This window comes from Ostrinia furnacalis, unplaced genomic scaffold, assembly GCF_004193835.3.
Source record: "Ostrinia furnacalis isolate ACB-3 unplaced genomic scaffold, ASM419383v2 OfSCF4106, whole genome shotgun sequence".
NCBI lineage: Eukaryota > Metazoa > Arthropoda > Insecta > Lepidoptera > Crambidae > Ostrinia > Ostrinia furnacalis.
The window spans coordinates 171,136-190,901 of record NW_021134345.1 but is presented as its reverse complement, the minus strand read 5'-3'; the positions used below and the strand labels follow the sequence as shown (position 1 = coordinate 190,901).

At 36.6% G+C, this 19,766-nt stretch overlaps 1 protein-coding gene across 1 annotated transcript; it reads right to left on the bottom strand.

Moving 5' to 3' along the window:
* Positions 1–231: 231 nt before the first annotated feature.
* Positions 232–19,055, bottom strand: Tango5 (Transport and Golgi organization 5). Its single transcript, XM_028312833.1, has 10 exons — positions 18,918–19,055; positions 17,980–18,298; positions 11,523–11,623; positions 10,021–10,134; positions 9,506–9,605; positions 8,901–9,082; positions 4,382–4,582; positions 3,134–3,358; positions 2,493–2,794; positions 232–1,885 (listed from the first exon to the last, which is right to left on the bottom strand). The coding sequence occupies exons 2-9, from the start codon at positions 18,166–18,168 to the stop codon at positions 2,530–2,532; spliced, it is 1,377 nt and encodes a 458-aa protein (XP_028168634.1). The 5' UTR covers positions 18,169–18,298; positions 18,918–19,055; the 3' UTR covers positions 232–1,885; positions 2,493–2,529.
* Between the last annotated feature and the right edge of the window lie 711 nt (positions 19,056–19,766).

Sequence of the window (19,766 nt, the reverse complement as noted above, 5' to 3'; positions counted from 1 at the left end):
TACAATTATTTTTTTCGTTTTATTATCACGTGTTAACGGATTAACGATTAACGTTAACTTGCGTTAAATCTTCCGAAATGTAACGTTTTAACGTTTAACGAAGTTAATTTTTTTAGTAACGGTTTAACGATTAACGAAGTTAACTATTTGATTAACGGTGCCCAGCTTTGTTTACCATAAGATAACAAATAAACATGTACGAATAAATAAATTATAATTTTCGTGGACTAGGTTGGATGGTGAAAATAATCGGGAAATGTCTCTGGAGTTACGAACAGCACCAACGAAATTTTTGGAATCATCAATCACAAGTTTATACAACTAAATACTGAATGTGGTCTTTGCCAACATTATTATACCCTAATGTTCTACAATAAGATGCATATTACGTTGGCAAATAACACAGATCATACTAAATAATTTTTGAGATATTCACAACAAACCTTTTTCGAGATAAAATAAAGTTTAAAAACACTGTAATAAAAGTTTTACTATTTATCTATTGTGGCAGTTTAAAAGGACTATTCACAATGAATGTCTAAGAGATAGAAAGACATAATTATGCTTATACGACTGCTAAATTCTTACAGTAGATATCACCTAAACTCATATAAGAACTTCACAATTATTAGATACGAAAATTCTAAAGATAGAAGTAATATTTCTACCAAGAGAAAATTTTAAGACCTGAAACCTAGGTACTATTTTCATTATGAATAGCCCGAAATACAAACTTTTCCATTTTCTATTTATTTACTATTTATTACCAATGCTATTGCTATTATTGTTACACTAGTTTGGCTATACTATTATACGAATCAGATAGTCGTTTTGTTATGGCTAAATACACCTTTTTAGATAAATTAGATCTATGTGACAAAATATATTCCATTTTTCGATAGGTTTTTTATTTGGTGTAATTATTATCTTTATTATACAGTTACATTAATACATACGAAACTTCTTAGATTATAGATCGATTCTGTTGCTAGTGATATCGCCTTTTATGCATACGATACAAGTGCCTGTAACTTAAACAAAAATGGCTAGTTTGGTAATTTTAGTATTCTAGGTATTGTCCTATTACTAGCACTTGATAACCTAAGAAGTATCGTGTATACAAAATAACTTTATATATTTTACTTTTTATAAAGTTTTGACCACAATATCCAAAAAGGTTTCAATAGTCGTTATTTTTTTACCTATTATCCTATGCCATTTGTCGCCCACAACTATTTGACTTCAAATGAGCACCCTATATTTATTAATATCTACACTTAGACACGCTGTATATTAAAACCCATGTTAAAATTATTTCTAAGCACTCGATATACTATTTTCAGCATTAAAGTTAAACATCTACCCCTGATGGATATAAGCTATATTTACATATAAATGTAAAGGCAAGATAATCATTGGTCGAACGATAGCTGTTTTTTATAAATAAAGTAGTGAGTTTGTTTTGTATCATAAAATTAATAAAAGATATGAATTTTGATGCTTGTGCGTTGTGGCAAATAAAGAAATAAGTATTAGTGGTGGAGATTCAAAGTTATTGATCATTTTACCACATTTAAAGCTAGTAAAGCTCTATTTTATGACTGTCAGCATTTGTGATACGGCTAGTAACTATCATAACACTTACCGTCATAACATCACTATATCAAATTGTTTATAAATAAAGTCACACTCACTCAATTGTTTAGCTACGAACCGGCATATTCGAGCGGCCATTTCGCGACCGCAGAGGTAGCCATTTTGTGGCGGTGGCAGCCATCTTGTGACGGAGTAAACGTTTAACTTTGACGCGTGGGTGCGTCTGTTGCGCGATTTGTGTACTACCGACGCCGGCGCGCACCACGATCCGTCACCTGTCGTCGCCGCGCTGGAAAATTAACATTACTATTAATAATATGTATGTTTGTTTATTTATTATAAAAAATCTTTATTTTTATTAGAAGACAATGTGTCAGTTAAACGGTGAATACTGTCCAAATTCTGATAGCGAAAAACGTATTCATAATAAGGTGGTGGACGCCCTTGTCAATTAGGGCTATCGTAAGTGTGTCCACAAGTAGGCGCCACTAAAGTCTGGTCCGGGAGCACGTAGAATTTTATCCACTCGCACACTCACTGCGGGCGCCCGTCCCACAGTGGCGACAGCAATATAATTACGCGCGAGCGATAAGGATGGGTAGCTTGGGGTCATTGGACAAAATTCTACGTGCTCCCGGACCAGACTATAGCGTGTATGTGACAAGATCTTAACGTCATAGAGCGCCAAGCGCCAAATTAACTGACAGTTGAAGAATTTGGTTGAGTGCAACAAGGTCGTAAAATAGAGTTTCGAGAAAATTGATGATTGAAAACTTCAGTGCTCAGTTTCAGATCAAATTTTTTTTATACAATTTTTGTGTTATAATTTTATTACTGATGTTAGCTACCCACGATTTTTCCCAAAATTAGGTCTAATATTATTTAAATACACTTACCGAGTCCACCAAACGCGTCGCCCGGCGTCCGTAACCCCTATTCCCTCTTCTTGCTTTTCTTCTTGCCGACGCGTTTGCTGTAATTCTGCGCGAGCGCATTCACTATTGACACCACGAAGTATACCACCATAGCTAGTACGAACTTCTCGAGTAGGGCTGAGAGCACTGATCCTTGGTTCTCAGGTAGGGACGAGCCGTCGGTTTTGTGTAAGCGCGCTTTTTGGTTGCGAAGGAATTCTAGCATGGGCGCTTCTAGTTTCGGCCCGATGTACGGTATTCTTTCCACCCAGGATAAGACTTGGCTGAAAAAGAAAAGTTAACAATAAACATACGTTAAATAATACTGGATCTAGGGTATGAGAACTTGATCTGTTATGTTGCCATACTTAAACAGATGAACTTTTTAGTATTGAAAATTATACTTTTTGTAAGAAATTCTGTAACCGACCATAATCTACGAGACCAGAAACTTCTTTCTTTATAATAAAGCACCTAGCTTTTGCGATTACTATGAACTCAAGTTCATAATTATCCTAGTCTTCTTCTTCGTCTTCATCTTAGGTCTTTTCAAGACTCTTATACATGACAATAATTATTGCCTGCCTTCTAGAAATCAAAAAAGAATTTATTAATGTACTTACCCAACTAAGGTTTCGTTGAATGCAATAATGACGAACATCTTCTGTATATGCATCTTTATAACCGCCTTTCCTATGACAGTGGCCCCGAAGAAGGTCCAGAAAGGCACTAGGAAGTGTCCACAGGTCAACCCGGCCAGGTCGAAGAGCGGATTGGGCACTGATGCGCAAGCCAGGATGCCAGCGAAACCGACGCGTTGGACTAGTTTCTGCACGAACACTTTCGCCCTGGAAGTGAAAAAATAAAAATAATGTTTACTGTCTCATACAAAATATCCTTGGCTTAGCTAATGATATTCAAACGCCCGTATTCACAAACGATGCTTGCTTAAGTGAAGCAGCAAATCGAATGCGCAGCGTTCAATAGAGCTCTGTGATTGGTTCGTGTGTCACCCTGTGCATCGGGCAATACGGGAGAAAGTGTCATTGTTAAAGAAATTATGGTGTTATTATTAATACCGAAAGTAAACAGAATAGTTCTTCTGTGTCTGCTAGGTATAACTTTAAAAGAAGGTTTAATATTTTAACAATCATAATAAATAAAAATCAATTTCATTTATTGTTGCTACATAGTTATTTATTGGACTATCAACATGAGATACAAGTTATCTGCTTAACATTATTTATAAATTCCCCTTGGCCTTAATTCTAAGATTAAATTAATAATCGAGTTGCAGATAAATGTAAGCGTAATCAATTTCATGAGTCATCGTGACATCGGATTTGATACCTAGCATGTAATGGACTGATTGGATAAATCATAAATAAACATTTGAATTTATCGTTCATCAATTATTTATCAGTCATAATAAATGAAAAACCGAACGCTGTGGACATCTGTGGAGGACTTCGATTTTTTTTGGCTGAAATGTGCAGATCGTAGGAAACCATTATGAAAAAAAAGTAAAAATAAATAAAAAATAATAACACCACTTCTGCCAGTCGTCATTAAGTCATTATTGCCAGCTATTTCAACAACTTCCCCGCAGATAGTCTAGCCGCCCGTGCCATAAACTAAGGCGGGAGTTCGCCAAGGGCCGTTCCTATGCCCCACATCATATAAGTTAAAATAAAACAAAATATTCAACACTAACCTGCCAATCCTAGAATCATCATTGCCAGCTATCTCAACAACGCCACCGCCAGATAGTCTAGCCGCCCGTGCCATGAAGTAAGGCGGGAGTTCACCAAGGACCGTTCCTAAGCCCCACATCATATAAATTAAAATAAAACAAAATATTCAACACTAACCTGCCAGTCCTAGAATCATCATTCCCAGCTATCTCAACAACGCCGCCGCCAGATAGTCTAGCCGCCCGTGCCATGAAGTAAGGCGGGAGTTCGCCAAGGGCCGTCCCTATGCCCCACATCATTGATTCCACTCGGACTTTGGACATTATGTTCCATATTGTCACTAGGTTGTTGGGATCCTTTTCAGCTGGACAGATTATGCTGGAAACAAAAGAAAAAAATATCATTTAGTAACCTTGGGGGTGGCCTTTGTCCAGCAGTCGACGTCGCGTCTTTCCGTTCTATACATGGCCAGAACGCACCCATAGGAAACTGCTCGTGTATATTTCGGAGTGCCTGTTTGTAAATCTGTGACTCCAAACTATACACGAATTTTGCGTACTGATCGTGTATAGTTTGGAGGAGCTTAGTAAAAAAAGTCATCTCCAAACTATACTCGATTAGTTTCTACTACACCACTTACACTTGACTAGAGTGTGTTTAGTTGATATTGATTTAGTAAAATTCAGTAAAATATGGAACTATATTTAAAATTACATTTATTTGATATTATTACATAAAATATTATTATTTTACTGAATCTATAATAAATCTAGATTTTTAAAACTATTGTAAGTGGTTTTTGAAATTAAATTGATTAGGTAGATTTCAAATTAAATAACAATTTAATTAATATGAGAGAGAGTGAGAGAAGAAAGTTCAACGCGCATTAAATACAATATTATGCGATACTTTAAATGCTAGGTTTGTATTGTCGGCCGTTTGGTGTAGTGGTTCGAAGTGGTAGCGGGTTCGATTCCCGCACAGTACAAACATTTGTGTGCATGAACATATTTGTTTGTATTGGACTGGGTGTTTTCTATGTATAATAAGTATGTATTTACAAAAAAAAGTATTTAATTATGTTTATATCCGTTGTCTAGTACCCATAGTACAAGCTTTGCTTAGTTTGGGACTAGAAGCGCAGTGTAAAATGTCTAAGGATATTTATTTATTATTTATTTTATTTATTAACTTTTATCTCAAGAACAAAATCATTTTGACATATTTCCATACCTACAATTGGTGAAATATCAGCCCCAAAACAAATATCTTTTCTATGGCAGAATAAGAAACACCAAAAAATCCTTTATCAAAACAATGACACGTGTCGTAAGATGATTCAATGTTTAAAGTAGACACGCAGATATGAATTAATCTATCTATATAAATAAAAATGAATTGATGTTCGTTAGTCTGATTAAAACTCGAGAACGGCTGGGCCGATTAAGCTGATTTTGGTTTTAAAATGTTTGTCGTAGTCCAGGGTAGGTCTAAACGGTGAGCAAATACGCGCGCGATATTGTTTTTCTGTAACAGACAAAATTCCACGCGAGCGAAGCCGCGGGCGAAAAGCTAGTATGTAATAGAAAGAGAGGTCAATAAGTCAAAATGACTAGCATGCAACTACTCGCGTATAAATTGTAATCACGCACTTATTACAATACATACATGATTAGTCCGTATGCGTACTGGCGATGTATATTTTGGAGGAAGATAATTGACCTAAGTCACTACAAAGTATACGCGAGCAGTACGCAGCGTATGCGTACTGGTCGTGTATAGTTTGGAGGAGCTTAGTAAAAAAAGTCATCTCCAAACTATACTCGATTAGTTTCACACCCTTGCGTTCTGGCTATGTATAGAATGGAAAGACGCGTCGACGTCATTTAGCTGAAACGAACGAAATTAGTCCTTTTTTAAATAAGTCGACTGTTTTTGAATTTCATAATGTACTAGCGGCCGCCCGCGACTTCGCACGCGTGAATCCCGTTTTTCCCGCTAATTCCCGTTCTCGTGGGAATTTCGGGAATTCCTTTCTTAGTGCACCTCTACGGTACCTAAGCTACGTCCCTTCCAAATTTCAAGTGCCTACGTTTAACCGTTTAGGCTGTGCGTTGATCTGTCAGTCAGTCAGTCAGTTTCTCCTTTTATATATTTAGATACTGTTATTAAATTATCTAGTTAAGTGGTAATAAATACTCGTAGATTTAAGCCTCTGTTGCTACATGAATAACTAGGGTTTAAAGCACCAATTAATCCATTACAAAATTTACATTTATTTATCTATGCGATTAAGAATTTTGACTTTCGAGTTTTTACTTTTTATGAAAGAAAATTGTATTATTCCGATGAGATTAGCCGTACTTAAAAGTAATATAACATTTAAATAGATAATACACTACTACACTATCTACCTAAATGCATTATTACATTATGTTATTTGGTTGCATAGCATTAGCGTGATCTTGACTGAACGGAAACAAAAGATAAAATGTGAATTTAAGATAAAAGTTACCCAAATAAATGAACAATAAAAAACAGCACTAAACAAATATTATCTCACACAGATGGATCTCAAATATGCCGCAATAACAATTGTGTATTTTATTTGAACGGTATTATCATTGCCCAATAAATCAACAGATTTTTCAGTATCATGTTTATCGAATACTGCTTTTCTTTGACAAATATACTACATAGTTGTATCACAAACATATCATAAGAATATATTTATTTTGTTCACAAGTTATCATTGCGAAAATAATCATTTATCATTTTTTCTAAATAAAAGATTGTAATTTGCTATTGATTTATGGTCAATATGGTTAACTATTAGTAATTTAATAGTATAATGTGATAAAATATCTACTTTACATTTAATAACGTGATAAAGTATAGAAATTATAATCATATTTGCGTGCGGTAGCTTGGCTGAACACTTGTAATTCCACGCATGAATGCTTTTATTATAGCACATAATAATTATAAGGGCTACCACACACTTTGGCGGTCCGACAGTGGTTGAACTCTGCAGTATTAAAATTTGTTGAACGACAAAGCCGACCAGAAGAAATTATTAAACTTCTTTGGATACAATGGCTAGTGTATCGGGACTAATCCCACCTCTCTTTCTCACCACTGCAACTCCTGTGTCTATAGCTGGCATCTAATGAAACCCATTGAAGGTTGAGTAGTCCCGGCCGTCTTAGAACGAATTTAATCAGAAATGTTGGCCCGCTTAAGTGTGTGGCAACCCTTATGTATAATGATGCATGACTAGATTCGAGATTTCAATGCTACTGCACTTTGTTCAATATATTTTATCATCGCGCGATATGATATAAATCTGACAATTTATTTTAGCAATCCGACGAAACTATCCCAACTAATCCCATCCCAACTAATATTATAAATGCGAAAGTAACTCTGTCTGTCTGTCTGTCTGTTACGCTTTCCCGCTTAAACCTCGCAACCGATTTTGATGAAATTTGGCATAGAGATAGTTTGAGTCCCGGGAAAGAACATAGGATAGTTTTTATCCCGGTTTTTGAAACAGGGACGCGCGCGATAAAGTTTTTCTGTGACAGACAAAATTCCACGCGGGCGAAGCCGCGGGCGGAAAGCTAGTAAATAAATAATCTGACAGTCTTATTTTGAAGATTTAATTTCGTTACACGTGTTTGGCATTAAGGTACACATTTTAATTATTTTTAATTTATAAATACGTGGAAATATACGAATGTCATTGTTTTGATGCTATCCATGCTCAAATAGCTAGATTTAAAAAAGGCACTGGATGCAAGCCGCTTTCTCGAACAATCTGAAATTATTTAGTGAGGCCTATGTTCAGCAGTGTACGTCCTGTGGCTGAAATGACTCACTTGTTGGGAGGATAAGGAGCGTGACCTACGCTATGTGCGGCCCGAGCTAGAGCAGGAAGGTGTGGAGCCTGTCTCTAGGCCTATAGCTGCAGCATGATAGCGGGGACACTAATCTAGGGGACAGTAGTCACTCACTCGTTGGGCTACAGCAGGTTCGGAAAGTTAAGAGCACGGAACGTTGTCCCCAGGCCTACAGAGCTGCACCTGCTAGCGGGGACACTAGTCCAGGGGACAGTAGTCACTCACTCGTTGGGATACGGTGGCTCCGGGAAGTTAAGCGCGCCGCACTCGTACGCGGCGAGCGTGACCCGCGCTATGTGCGGCCCGAGGTATAGCAGGAAAGTGTGGAGCCTGTCCCCAGGCCTAGAGCTGCACTATACTAGCCGAGACACTAGTCCAGGGGACAGTAGTCAAGAGTCACTCACTCGTTGGGATACGGCGGTTTAAGGAGGCTAAGAGCACGGAGCGTTGTCCCCAGGCCTGAGCTGCACTATACTAGCGGGGACACTAGTCCAGGGGAGAGTAGTCACGCACTCGTTGGGATACAGCGGCTTAAGGAAGTTAAGAGCACGGAGCGTTGTCCCCAGGCCTGAGCTGCACTATACTAGCGGGGACACTAGTCCAGGGGACAGTAGTCACTCACTCGTTAGGATACGGCGGCTCCGGGAAGTTGAGCGCGCCGCACTCGTACGCGGCGAGCGTGACCCGCGCTATGTGCGGCCCGAGGTATAGCAGGAAGGTATGGAGCCTGTCCCCAGGCCTACTAAGCTGCAATGCTAGCGGGGACACTAGTCCAGGGGACAGTAGTCACTCACTCGTTGGGATACGGCGGCTCCGGGAAGTTGAGCGCACCGCACTCGTACGCGGCGAGCGTGACTCGCGCTATATGTGGCCCGAGGTATAGCAGGAAGGTATGGAGCCCTGTCCCCAGGCCTACAGAGCTGCAGACTCCGAGCACCACCCACCAGCCCCACCATGCAAGGGTCGATACCACTAACTGGGGAAGAAAAGGCAAATACTGTAAGTTTTTGTCGCAAAATGGCACCTATTATATCTGTAGGATGCTAGTAAACTTAATAAGTGGTCGTTCATAGTATAGACATTAAAAAAAACTAAAACAAAGTTAAGGGTGCCTTCAAATTAGAGACGTGAGGACTGAGGAAGCGTTGCAGCGGCCCCACTACTAGTTTTCATACACTTTCCGTGACAAACGCAGACGATAGTGGCGCTGCAACTGCGCGACTCTAATTTGAAGGGCCTCTAATACTTTTATCAATGGGCGTACTGAAAAATAGGTAGTTTGCAACCACTACAGTGATGTTTTCAGGGAAAAGTATTGATGATAATTAATTTAATCGGTAATTAATAATAGCAATAATGATAACATGCATGACATAATGATAATTATATTTCTACTTACATGTACGTAAGCCTGGTGTGGCCCACTAATGTAGTAAGACACAACAGTACTGGCTGCTAGCACAATGGTTGATAACGCCAGTAGTCTATACGCTAATAACCTGCAAATAACATAAACAATATTAAATATTATGTTAGTGACCATGAAAGTTTAAAACAATATTCAAACAAAGTACCAATGTTAGCTAAAAACAGACTGTTATTTCTGAACATATCAATTTAAAATAGCACAAATTGTTACAGATTCGAATGCGAATTTGTTAAAATATAGATTAATATTTAATATTTTTTATCTAAAACCTTAGACCTAAATTCCAAAATCTATTTGGGAATTTCGTTATTTTGTGACCTGTTATTTTATGTCGGCTGAGTTGCACCACCTTACTTTAACAGTAACTGTAACCATAACCAGTGTATTGTACATGGAGTTTGAAAGACGTTTGTTATAGTGAAAGTAAGATGGTGCAACCCATCATTAGTGTATTTCAAATACATAATAATGCATAATTTTTTTACCGTTGCAGCCCAGTGCTGATTAGTATTAGAAGTTCTCTAAAGAAGTATTCGAGGGTGGTGAAGGGCCGCCGCCACAGTACTAAGCTGTCGCTGTCCATTGGAATTGATTTGTTCCTGCAAAAATAATAAAGTTGGAAATTGATTGAGCCAACAGAGAAAGACATCAGACAACGCTTATTAAAATGTGAAAGCACAAAAATAGCCTGCATCGTGGAACTAATTTGTGAGAGTTTATGACCAAGATGGACCAACTATCTCATAGAGTCTACCTCAGGATATGGGGACAAAAGGGACAAATATTCAAACATTTAGCCTCCCTATCCTATTTGGTCAGCGTGACGTGGGGAGCGTAACCCAAATCCATCATTTGCCTTTAGATTTAATGCAGCAGTGGGGACTATGGCCTGATGATGTTGACGTTGAAGTTAGAGGGTCGTGCTTCTGTAGTTGGGACTAAATCACCGAATGATAAAGAAATTAGAGAGGCTGGCCATTTGGGCCCTACTCCAGGACCAAATTACCTGACCTGACAATGATGAAATTGAGAGCGTCGTGGGCACAAAATCATCTGCTGATATTGACTTTGAAATGAGAGAGCAGAGGGACGTACTTTGGCAGTAGAGACAAAGACCTGGTGATGATGATGGTGAAATCAGAGATGATTATGCTTCAGCGATGGGGATTAAATGACATGAAGGTGTTAACGTTGAAATTAGAAAGGGTCGTGTTCATGGAGTGGGGATTTAATAGTCTGATGGAGATGACGACGATGAAATCACAGACGATCGTGCTTACCGTTATCTAATCTGATGATTTTGATGCTGATGAAAATAGATAGGGTCGTGCTTCTATAGTAGATACTAAACGAACTGATGATGATGATAATACCTTATTTCCTTATGAATGGGGTGGTGCAGACCGTAATTAAAGAACGTCGTGCTTTAGTAATAATGGAAAAAGAGAGGGTCGTGCTCAGTGGGGACTGGATAATTTGATGATGATAATGATAAAATCACAGACGATCATGTTCCAGCGGTGGGGATTAAGTGATCTGATGATAACGAAATTAGGGAGGGTCGTCTGCTTAATGTAGTGGATACTAAATGACATAATATTAATGAAATTAGAAACAGACGTGCTTCAGCAGAGGAGACTAGAAGACTTGATGACAACGATGATGATTTTAGAGGGGGTGGTGCTCCTAACTAATTAACTAGTCGATTTAACGATGATGATGATGATGATACCTGGGAACTAATTAACTAAAGCCTGGTCCGTGAGCACGTAGAATCCCGTCCAATGACCCCAAGCTACCCATCCTTATCGCTCGCGCGTAATTATATTGCTGTCGCGACTGTGCGACGCGCGCCCGCAGTGAGTGCGCGAGCGCGACAGCAACATAACGTGCGAGCGACAAGGATGGGCAGCTTGGGGTCATTGGACGGGATTCTACGTGCTCACGGACCAGGCTTTAGTCGATTTAACGATGATGCTGCTGATACCTTATTTCCTTATGAATGGGGTGGTGCAGACCGTTGCGCGGACGCGGCTCGGTGGGCTCCTGCACCGCCGCCGCCAGCTTGTAGTACCCGAGCCGGGCGAGCTGGAATAGGCCAGATAAATATACATAGATAGTTAAATTTGTCTGTCTGGTGGGCTATGAAAGTCTAGGGAAGATCTTTGTGCAATAGAGATCTCCTGCTTGAGGTGCAGAAAATTTTTGGATTCGATTTTCTCTAGAGTGAAAATCATCATTCTATTGCCGATGTAGGATTCGAAATTTTTCGAATAGAATGACGGCAGCATTTGGGATATGTAAATTGGTTTTCACTAGAGAAAATGATTCTAGACATGATAACATTATTAGTGACAGATTTAATCTCGTGATCGCTTTGCTACGGCACTTTTTAAACATTTTTTTCGCTATGTAAAGCATATATTTCTTTCGTTACTAGTATTAGAAGGAAGGCAGGTCGTATAAGAATTAGGAATACTTCGTCTTACATTCTTTTGCGATTGCCTTGCGAAGCAAAGTAATTAGCGAGTAGTTATTAGCGATTTCAGAATTAAAACTGTCTCGAATGTTACTTTTTCTAAGAGGACTGGTATCACTCTTCAAGCCTCCAAAGAATCTGCTTTATAGCTCGACTGGACCGCGACTAACGTGCATTCACTGCCCTCTAAATTACGGAACATTTTCTTATCTTGATTAAAGTTTGCATTGTTTCTAACTAAACAGAGGAGCAAATAAAAAACTACAATGTAGTAGCCTAGGTATTTACGATTCAGGAAGATATTCCGTCGTGATGGAAAAGAGCAATTACTGGCAAACACCCAAAACTATCGTAATTAAAACATCTTTCAAGTCGAATGTTTATTGTATAGTCGTGGTACCGTAATATCTACTGATAACATTTTGCCGGTTCCGAGATTCCGATGTTACGAGAAAACCCACTGAGTAATATGGATTTCACAATATAATTAAATTGTTATTAGCACTAACAATGAAAAAAAAAACACTAAAGCAGTAAGTTTTGTTTAGTATAATTATTGTGATTGTAATATCTATTTCATTTTGTGGATTTGAGAAAAAAAACATCCTCTTTTACTCTGCACATTATTATTTATATTCATCTACGTTTTGGCAGTTTTAGTGTCACTAACAATTTTTAGTACATTCTATATTATATTTCTTTTTTAGGGTTCCGTATTTTTCTAGAAGATTAATGGGAATGATTACCATTTCCATACATACATTATTAGGACGCAACGAAGGGGAAAATTGTGGCTTAGGAAGAAAATCGTAAGATAATTAAACCACGAGAAAATGTATGACAGATTTCTACAAATTTATTCAATAACTAGAGCATACAGTAGATTGGACGGATAGCACTAGTTGGGTGGAAAAGGAAATCTATGCTTAATGTGACTGGAAAACATGCAAATGATGCATGGGTGTCATTGAGGATTTTGGTGGTTAAAATCAACGTAAGAAAAATATCGTCAAGATCATATCTATCTAAATTGCCACTATAGACAAACTAACATTTATTCTTATTAATGAATTGACAGGTTTATGTAGCAAAGTGCCTTTCTAATTACGTGCAAAAATGATTTAACGCTAACGAATCGATCACGAAATTTAATGTTACTTTGTCTATGGGAGCGATAAGGAATAAAATAAATAATATAGGTTTTTTTTTATGTGAATGGTAATATTTTATTAAATTATTTCAAGTTTTAATTTTTTATTCTGCGAAATAAAAGAAGTGTTTATTTTGTTTTTAAATAATGCGTAACGAATCAATGCGCATACGCATCGAACTAAAAAGATAAGGAATAATATCAAACTTCTTATACCTAACTATGTCGAAACGTGCGTAGGTACTGCGTAGTCACGTAGATAGTTATAATAGGTGCCTACATTCTGCTGACCCGATCAAAAAACTTTTTTATTTTTATTAATATGTACCTAAAGATTCGCGGACCTAGACAGCCAGACACAATAGACAATAAATAATAGTTTTCGAAGTCTCGCGCGAATTGCGATTACTAAAACCAGTAAAACTAGAAAAAAAAAATCACCTTCGTTATCGTAGATTGTAGAGATGCCAAAATTTTATCACCCAAAAAAGTAGCTGTTTCACAGGAAATAAACACAGTTTTTTAATAAAATCGCACACGTAAAATCAAATAAATAGCACCACACAAAATCACGCCACAACAGGTTTATTATAATGTCGATGGTGAAATGTCAGAATGTCAGTGACATCACAGCAGCAGCACTACTAAAATTTTCACTTTCATGCTACACTCTCTCTTTCATTTCACTATCGTCTGGGGCCGCCAGTCTGGTTATGCTATCGTATCCGATTGGAAAAGAAAAAATGCAGCCTGTTTACTTACATAACTTTGTTGTTATGTATTGAGGCAGAATGATTTCAACAATGTGCACTCGTAAAGTTTTGTAACTACTGAAGTACCTATAGTTAACTTTTCCATAAAATAACCCTCCTTCTGGCGCAGTCGGGTAAAAATACATTTATCAATCTGTGGCGATTATGGTCCTTCGTTCGTTTTTCGCTTTCGGCCATATGACTTCCACTGCTGGACAAAGGCCGCCCCTAAGGATCGGGCTCTTATGGTCATTTACTGTTAATGATAACTGTTAAAATAGTTAGGTAGGTACTTGACTAATTCTTCAACTGGAAACTGACACAATTTTTTCAAATTGATGATAGGAACAATCAAAAATATGTTTTACAGCTGTTCCATGCCAGCTAAGTCAACTATAATTTAATTGAAACGTTTGAGTCATAATTAACAATATTTCAATAAAACTTACTGTATTTTATACACGTATGAACATCCGAAATGAATAACCGACAGAAGCCACAGAAGTTATGGACCGTTACTAAAATTAATCACAAAGAACTCCAAGAAAATTATTTTCGCGACTCGATTATAAATAAAGCTTTGTTTTATCTTCCGAGATAAATGTGCGCAGTCTCTCCGAGAGCTGAATAAGAACTGGTAAATTGAACGGTGGAAATTAATCGAGTTTGGCAAACAAAGACGTGTTTTGTTTACCCATAGCAAGTGGCGGGAAAACATGTGTGCATTGTCAATACCAATCCAAACATCTCTAACAAAGCGTGTCGAGAAGGGCATTCCATACCATCCCGGAAATCGATCTTCAGAGATAGTAAGCAGTTCAGCCCCCCTAGACAAAACGCACTTTTTGATCGAATCGAAAATCGAATCCGTCAAAACTCCATACAAAAAAGGGGCTTTTCGACCACTTTGCGACTGGTTTGCGATTATAATTTGCACTTTGTCTAGACCCACAGTAATAATAAAAACCTACCTACTTTTATCTGACACAGCACAGCTGACAGTGACATCCAAGTGACACAATTTATCCTGTCATGGCTACCCTCCAAATTCTCTCTACATTCAATTTTCGACTTTATCTCTACAAATTTAAAATACAATTTTCGATGCTCAATAATTAAAGAATTAGGGTAATTGCGCCGGTTTTCCGTCCAGCTCCTGTTTTCGTCCATTTGACCGACTTGCCACAAACAAATACGGAAAATTAGAATACAAACCTAACTTTCCGTGCAAGTTTGGACTTGTTACAATCTATAATATCTAAGTAACAGTTCTGCCTGCATGAAAATGTAATTTGACAAGTAATAACTCCAAAAAAAATTACGGAAGTTGCTGCTGCACACAGGTGAATGGAAAACGTCGTCAAGTTAGAAAAAAAACGTGCCGGTAGGGGACTTTTATTTTATTTTCTTAAAAATAAACAATGGAACAATACGTAAGCATAATTGCATAAAAAAGTAAAATAATTTCGTTTAAATAAAACCGACTAAAAATTAAACTGACTCCGAAAAAGTAAACACTAAAAGTAGAAAAATAAATTTACGTTATCTCCAATATTGTCGAAGTTATCGCTGGAAAACTAAACAAAGTATCGTATATTTTTTATTTAAAATTAATCAGTAATCGGAATAAGTGAATACTTAAAATAATATCGATTAAATTTACAGATTATTGTCTATGACTCACAGGTTACGGCACTGATGTGTCAGAGACAAGTCATAGACAATATGGAGATAACACATGATTTTAAACGTCAAGTCAATTTGACAATGTCACAAATTTTCATCGTCCACGTATTTTGCTAAAATAATTTGTTTCAAAGATTGATTTCAAACTTGTATAAACGTGAAAATAAAGTTGGTTTCATGGGCTTGTTAAATAATGTGTATGATATTATGAACACGTAAGTGATTATGGTGTAATTGTGTATGAAAGTGTTTGTTTACATCTCTGCTGGATTCTAAAAAATCAAGGTATACATACATGAGTTTACCTTCTGTTATATTTTGTGGCACAGCTGACAGTGACATCCAAGTGACACAATTTATCCTGTCATGGCTACCCTCCAAATTCTCTCTACATTCAATTTTCGACTTTATCTCTACAAGCCTAAAATACAATTTTCGATGCTCAATAATTAAAGAATTAATTTTCTAATCTGTAACGCATAAAGGCGACTATTGTAAATCAGTAAAGTGCCTACGAAGAGCGCGTTGTAAATTGTGGACTTTATAACCTTGACACTAAGGTATATATTTACGTGTCAGTCAATTCATTTACGGAAATAGTAGCGAGGTGGCGTGATCGTCGCGTGGTGCGTGTGCGCAGGTCCACTGACCTGTATTTAGTAAGCAACTAACTAAAAGTACTTACATATGTATTTTTTAAATTTTAATAAAGTATTGTTGCAATATTCGTTTGTATGTTCAAGCTTAGTGTTCAAGCCACTTTAGTTACCTAAATGAGTTAATAATTAGTACGTACTAGCATTAGCAATAGTTAAACGGAAGCAGTTTAATTCGCGCTTCCTGAAAACTGAATAAACGGTTCACTTTCCATCTACGATAAAATTAAAATAATACCTACCTACTAAGTAGGTTCGTATGTACAGTAACGTGAAATACATAGTTCGTGAATCGTGTCGTGACACCCAGTGTCCAAAAAGTTGAAACAAAGACGTGTTGCAAACTTATTGGCTACTTTGGGGAGGTGACTAACTACTTGACACATACTGTACCTACGACATAATTGTGATAGTAAGTAATCATGTTTAGAATAGATATAAGGCCGTATGTGTATCTTTATCAGCAAGTAAAGTCTAAGTATCGTAGACGAGATAGAGAAAACCAGACAGATTTATTACGTATAAATCTCGTACATTTGGAACAATTTATTTGAGTATCTTATCTACGACGCTCTTGCGCGTAGTGTGTAGACGTAAGACATTTGAATGAAAAAATACAGCTCCAAGAAGTATTATGTGAACACTGAACAATTTTAATACCTTGAGGATTAAATCTAATTTTCCTGTTAACTGATTAATAATGTTAATGATAACAAAATCCAAAGGTGAACAGATCACACAGAACTGACAGAACCGTCCAATATTTAAGTGGTGGTAATTCATAAACGGGGGGTTTATCTGCTCTCGGACACGATCCTTTCGATTGTCGTGCGGTTCTCGAGGCATCCCGTGAATAGTAAGAACCGACCTACAGAATGTGATGGTAGTAAAGTAGTGGTCACTTTTCTCTCTTATTAAGAGAGAAAGGACACCAGACTTCACACCAAATTCTATATCAATTCTATTCTATGTCCACACAATATTTTCCATGCAATTTACAAAGGGTGACATAATAAATAGAAATAATAATAAGCCAAACCACATGTGCCAAAATTTCTTTGCCAGAACAACAGCTGGTTTCAAAATACAATATTTCAAATGAACATGTCACCTAATAGATAATTAAAAAATGTACAAATGCACTTTATTTTTAGACGTTTAAATAAAATACTTAATTAGCAGAGATTTCTGTATAGGTAACTATATGAACTTAGTTTTACTTTTACAATAATAAAAGTGAAAACTTAATTTTTGTGTAAGTTCCTTTAAAAGTTTAAACAGAAAAAATATATGTCTTAAAATTATTAATATGAGAGAGCTGGGAAAGTACTTTTTTGTTGATGATGTATGGTAGGTAAGAGTACTCACCGTACTTAAAATCATACTTATTGTGTAAAATAGGTGATTATTAATATTTAAACACACAAGCTAGTGCTAGTGAAGTTCTAAAAAACTAATAAAAACGTAGCTGTAAATCACATTTAATTTGCTAAACTTAACATCTCATTTTATATAAATCTACTCAAGTCAAAATCTACAAAAACAAAGCTTTCTATGTTGAACTGCTAATGTTTTAATAAAAAATAATAATTTTATAAATATTTACAACAGTAAATATTAAAAGATCGAAAACTCCACTAAAAATCATAAACGTAAGCACCACAGCACGATCGGCAAAACAAAATGACAAAGCACAGACACAAACGCAAACAGCTTTATACCAGCTCATTTTTGTTGCCCGACGCACGCTGGCCCCTTTTCCTGCATTCTGCCCGAAGCTGCTCTTTGCTCATGCCTGCTAACGCTTCGGGTGTCAAGTTATTACGGGGCCTCCCATTGTCCGAAACCGAATTCTGCCTCGGTATAGCAATTGAAGTTGCTTGGTTACGGGCCCTTCTAGTTCCAGCCATTCTTTTACTTCCCGTTTTTTCTTTTATCTTCTACTTGACGTTTTCAATTGTGATCTTGATACTTTTTTGTTGTGTGAATGTCTAGTTTTATGCTGTTTTACGATCCCATAAAGCGCAGATCCCTCCAAGCCTTGCACAATTGTGGAAAATATTTGTGGTGATGAATATTGAGATAATAAATACAGGACTAGTTTTATAAAATATTTATAAATAAATAAAATAATCTACACAACACACATAATATTTATAGAATATTAAAAGGGGTTTAAATCAGATATTAAAAATGTTGCAAATGAATACAGGTAATAAATTCTAATAAATAATGAAATAGTTGTTAGTAGGTACCTACAACTGTAGAGTAAAAGAGTAGGTATGAGTAACAGCAACATAAAACATAATGACAATGATATTTTACAAGCCTCATAGGTTTAAAGTACTGTAAAACACGCACATTGATTTAAAAATAATTTCTGGATGTGCGTTTGTAGGTAAATAGCGTACGTTATTCTTGTCGTCCCTTCGGTATTGATTTTAAATGTTCAGTCAACTGTACTGTTGAGCAAGGGATGTATATTTGGTTACACAGAGAACATTTTTAGCATACCCAAAAACGAATAAGCCACTTACAGCCCCTAATAAAAATAAGCGTAATAATATTAGAAAATCATCGGGGACAGTCAGCAGAAATTAAAATATGCAAATTCTAACCTAACATAACAATTACAAGTGACAATTTTATAAAAACTTACATTTTCAACAATCTGTAGAACGATTCAGCACACAAATTACACTTTTATTGATTATTATCTTACTTTTATTGTTCCAAAAAAATTGTTCTCGGAGAAGCAAACCTCCTCCACGAAATATAAAATTGCACTGAAAAATATTACCATATTACATACTACTTTTTCCTCAATTTGAAAAAATTTAAAAAACGATAATCATTTATTTTGCACAATGTTTGTCATCAGATTACAACATTTAATTTCTTTTAAATAATTTTAAATCATTATGACCAGTAAAAAATAATATCATCATCACAGTAAAAAGACAAAAATTCAACATAAGCATTAATTTCCTTTTTGTATTTACCCTATATAATTGGTAAAATTTGATCATTACTGGCAACTTTTATTAACTGACGTGTGTCATAGCATTGATTGTATAAGAGCAAGATAGGGCTAAATAAAAGGTATACGCCTACTGAGTCATTTAGGATTTTTGCCGATCTCCGTGCGGTGAAAGTATGAGGGTTATAAAATGAAACTTACTTCCCTCCCAAGGATAGGTCATAGATTTAAAAACCTAAGAGACGATGGATATTTCTGTGGGTCTAGACAAAGTGCAAATTATAATCGCAAACCAGTCGAAAAGTGGTCGAAAAGTCCCTTTTTTGTATGGAGTTTTGACGGATTCGATTTTCGATTCGATCAAAAAGTGCGTTTTGTCTAGGGGGGCTGAAAACGCCTTGCTGTTTTTTTATAAAGAGTAAAGACACACGGCTTAACATTACACAGCCAGTTGACTAACAGCTTCAAAAGTTTAATATTATCCTCGAACAATGCCCAGCAGTTCGAAAATGCCTTTGCCTTTTCCTT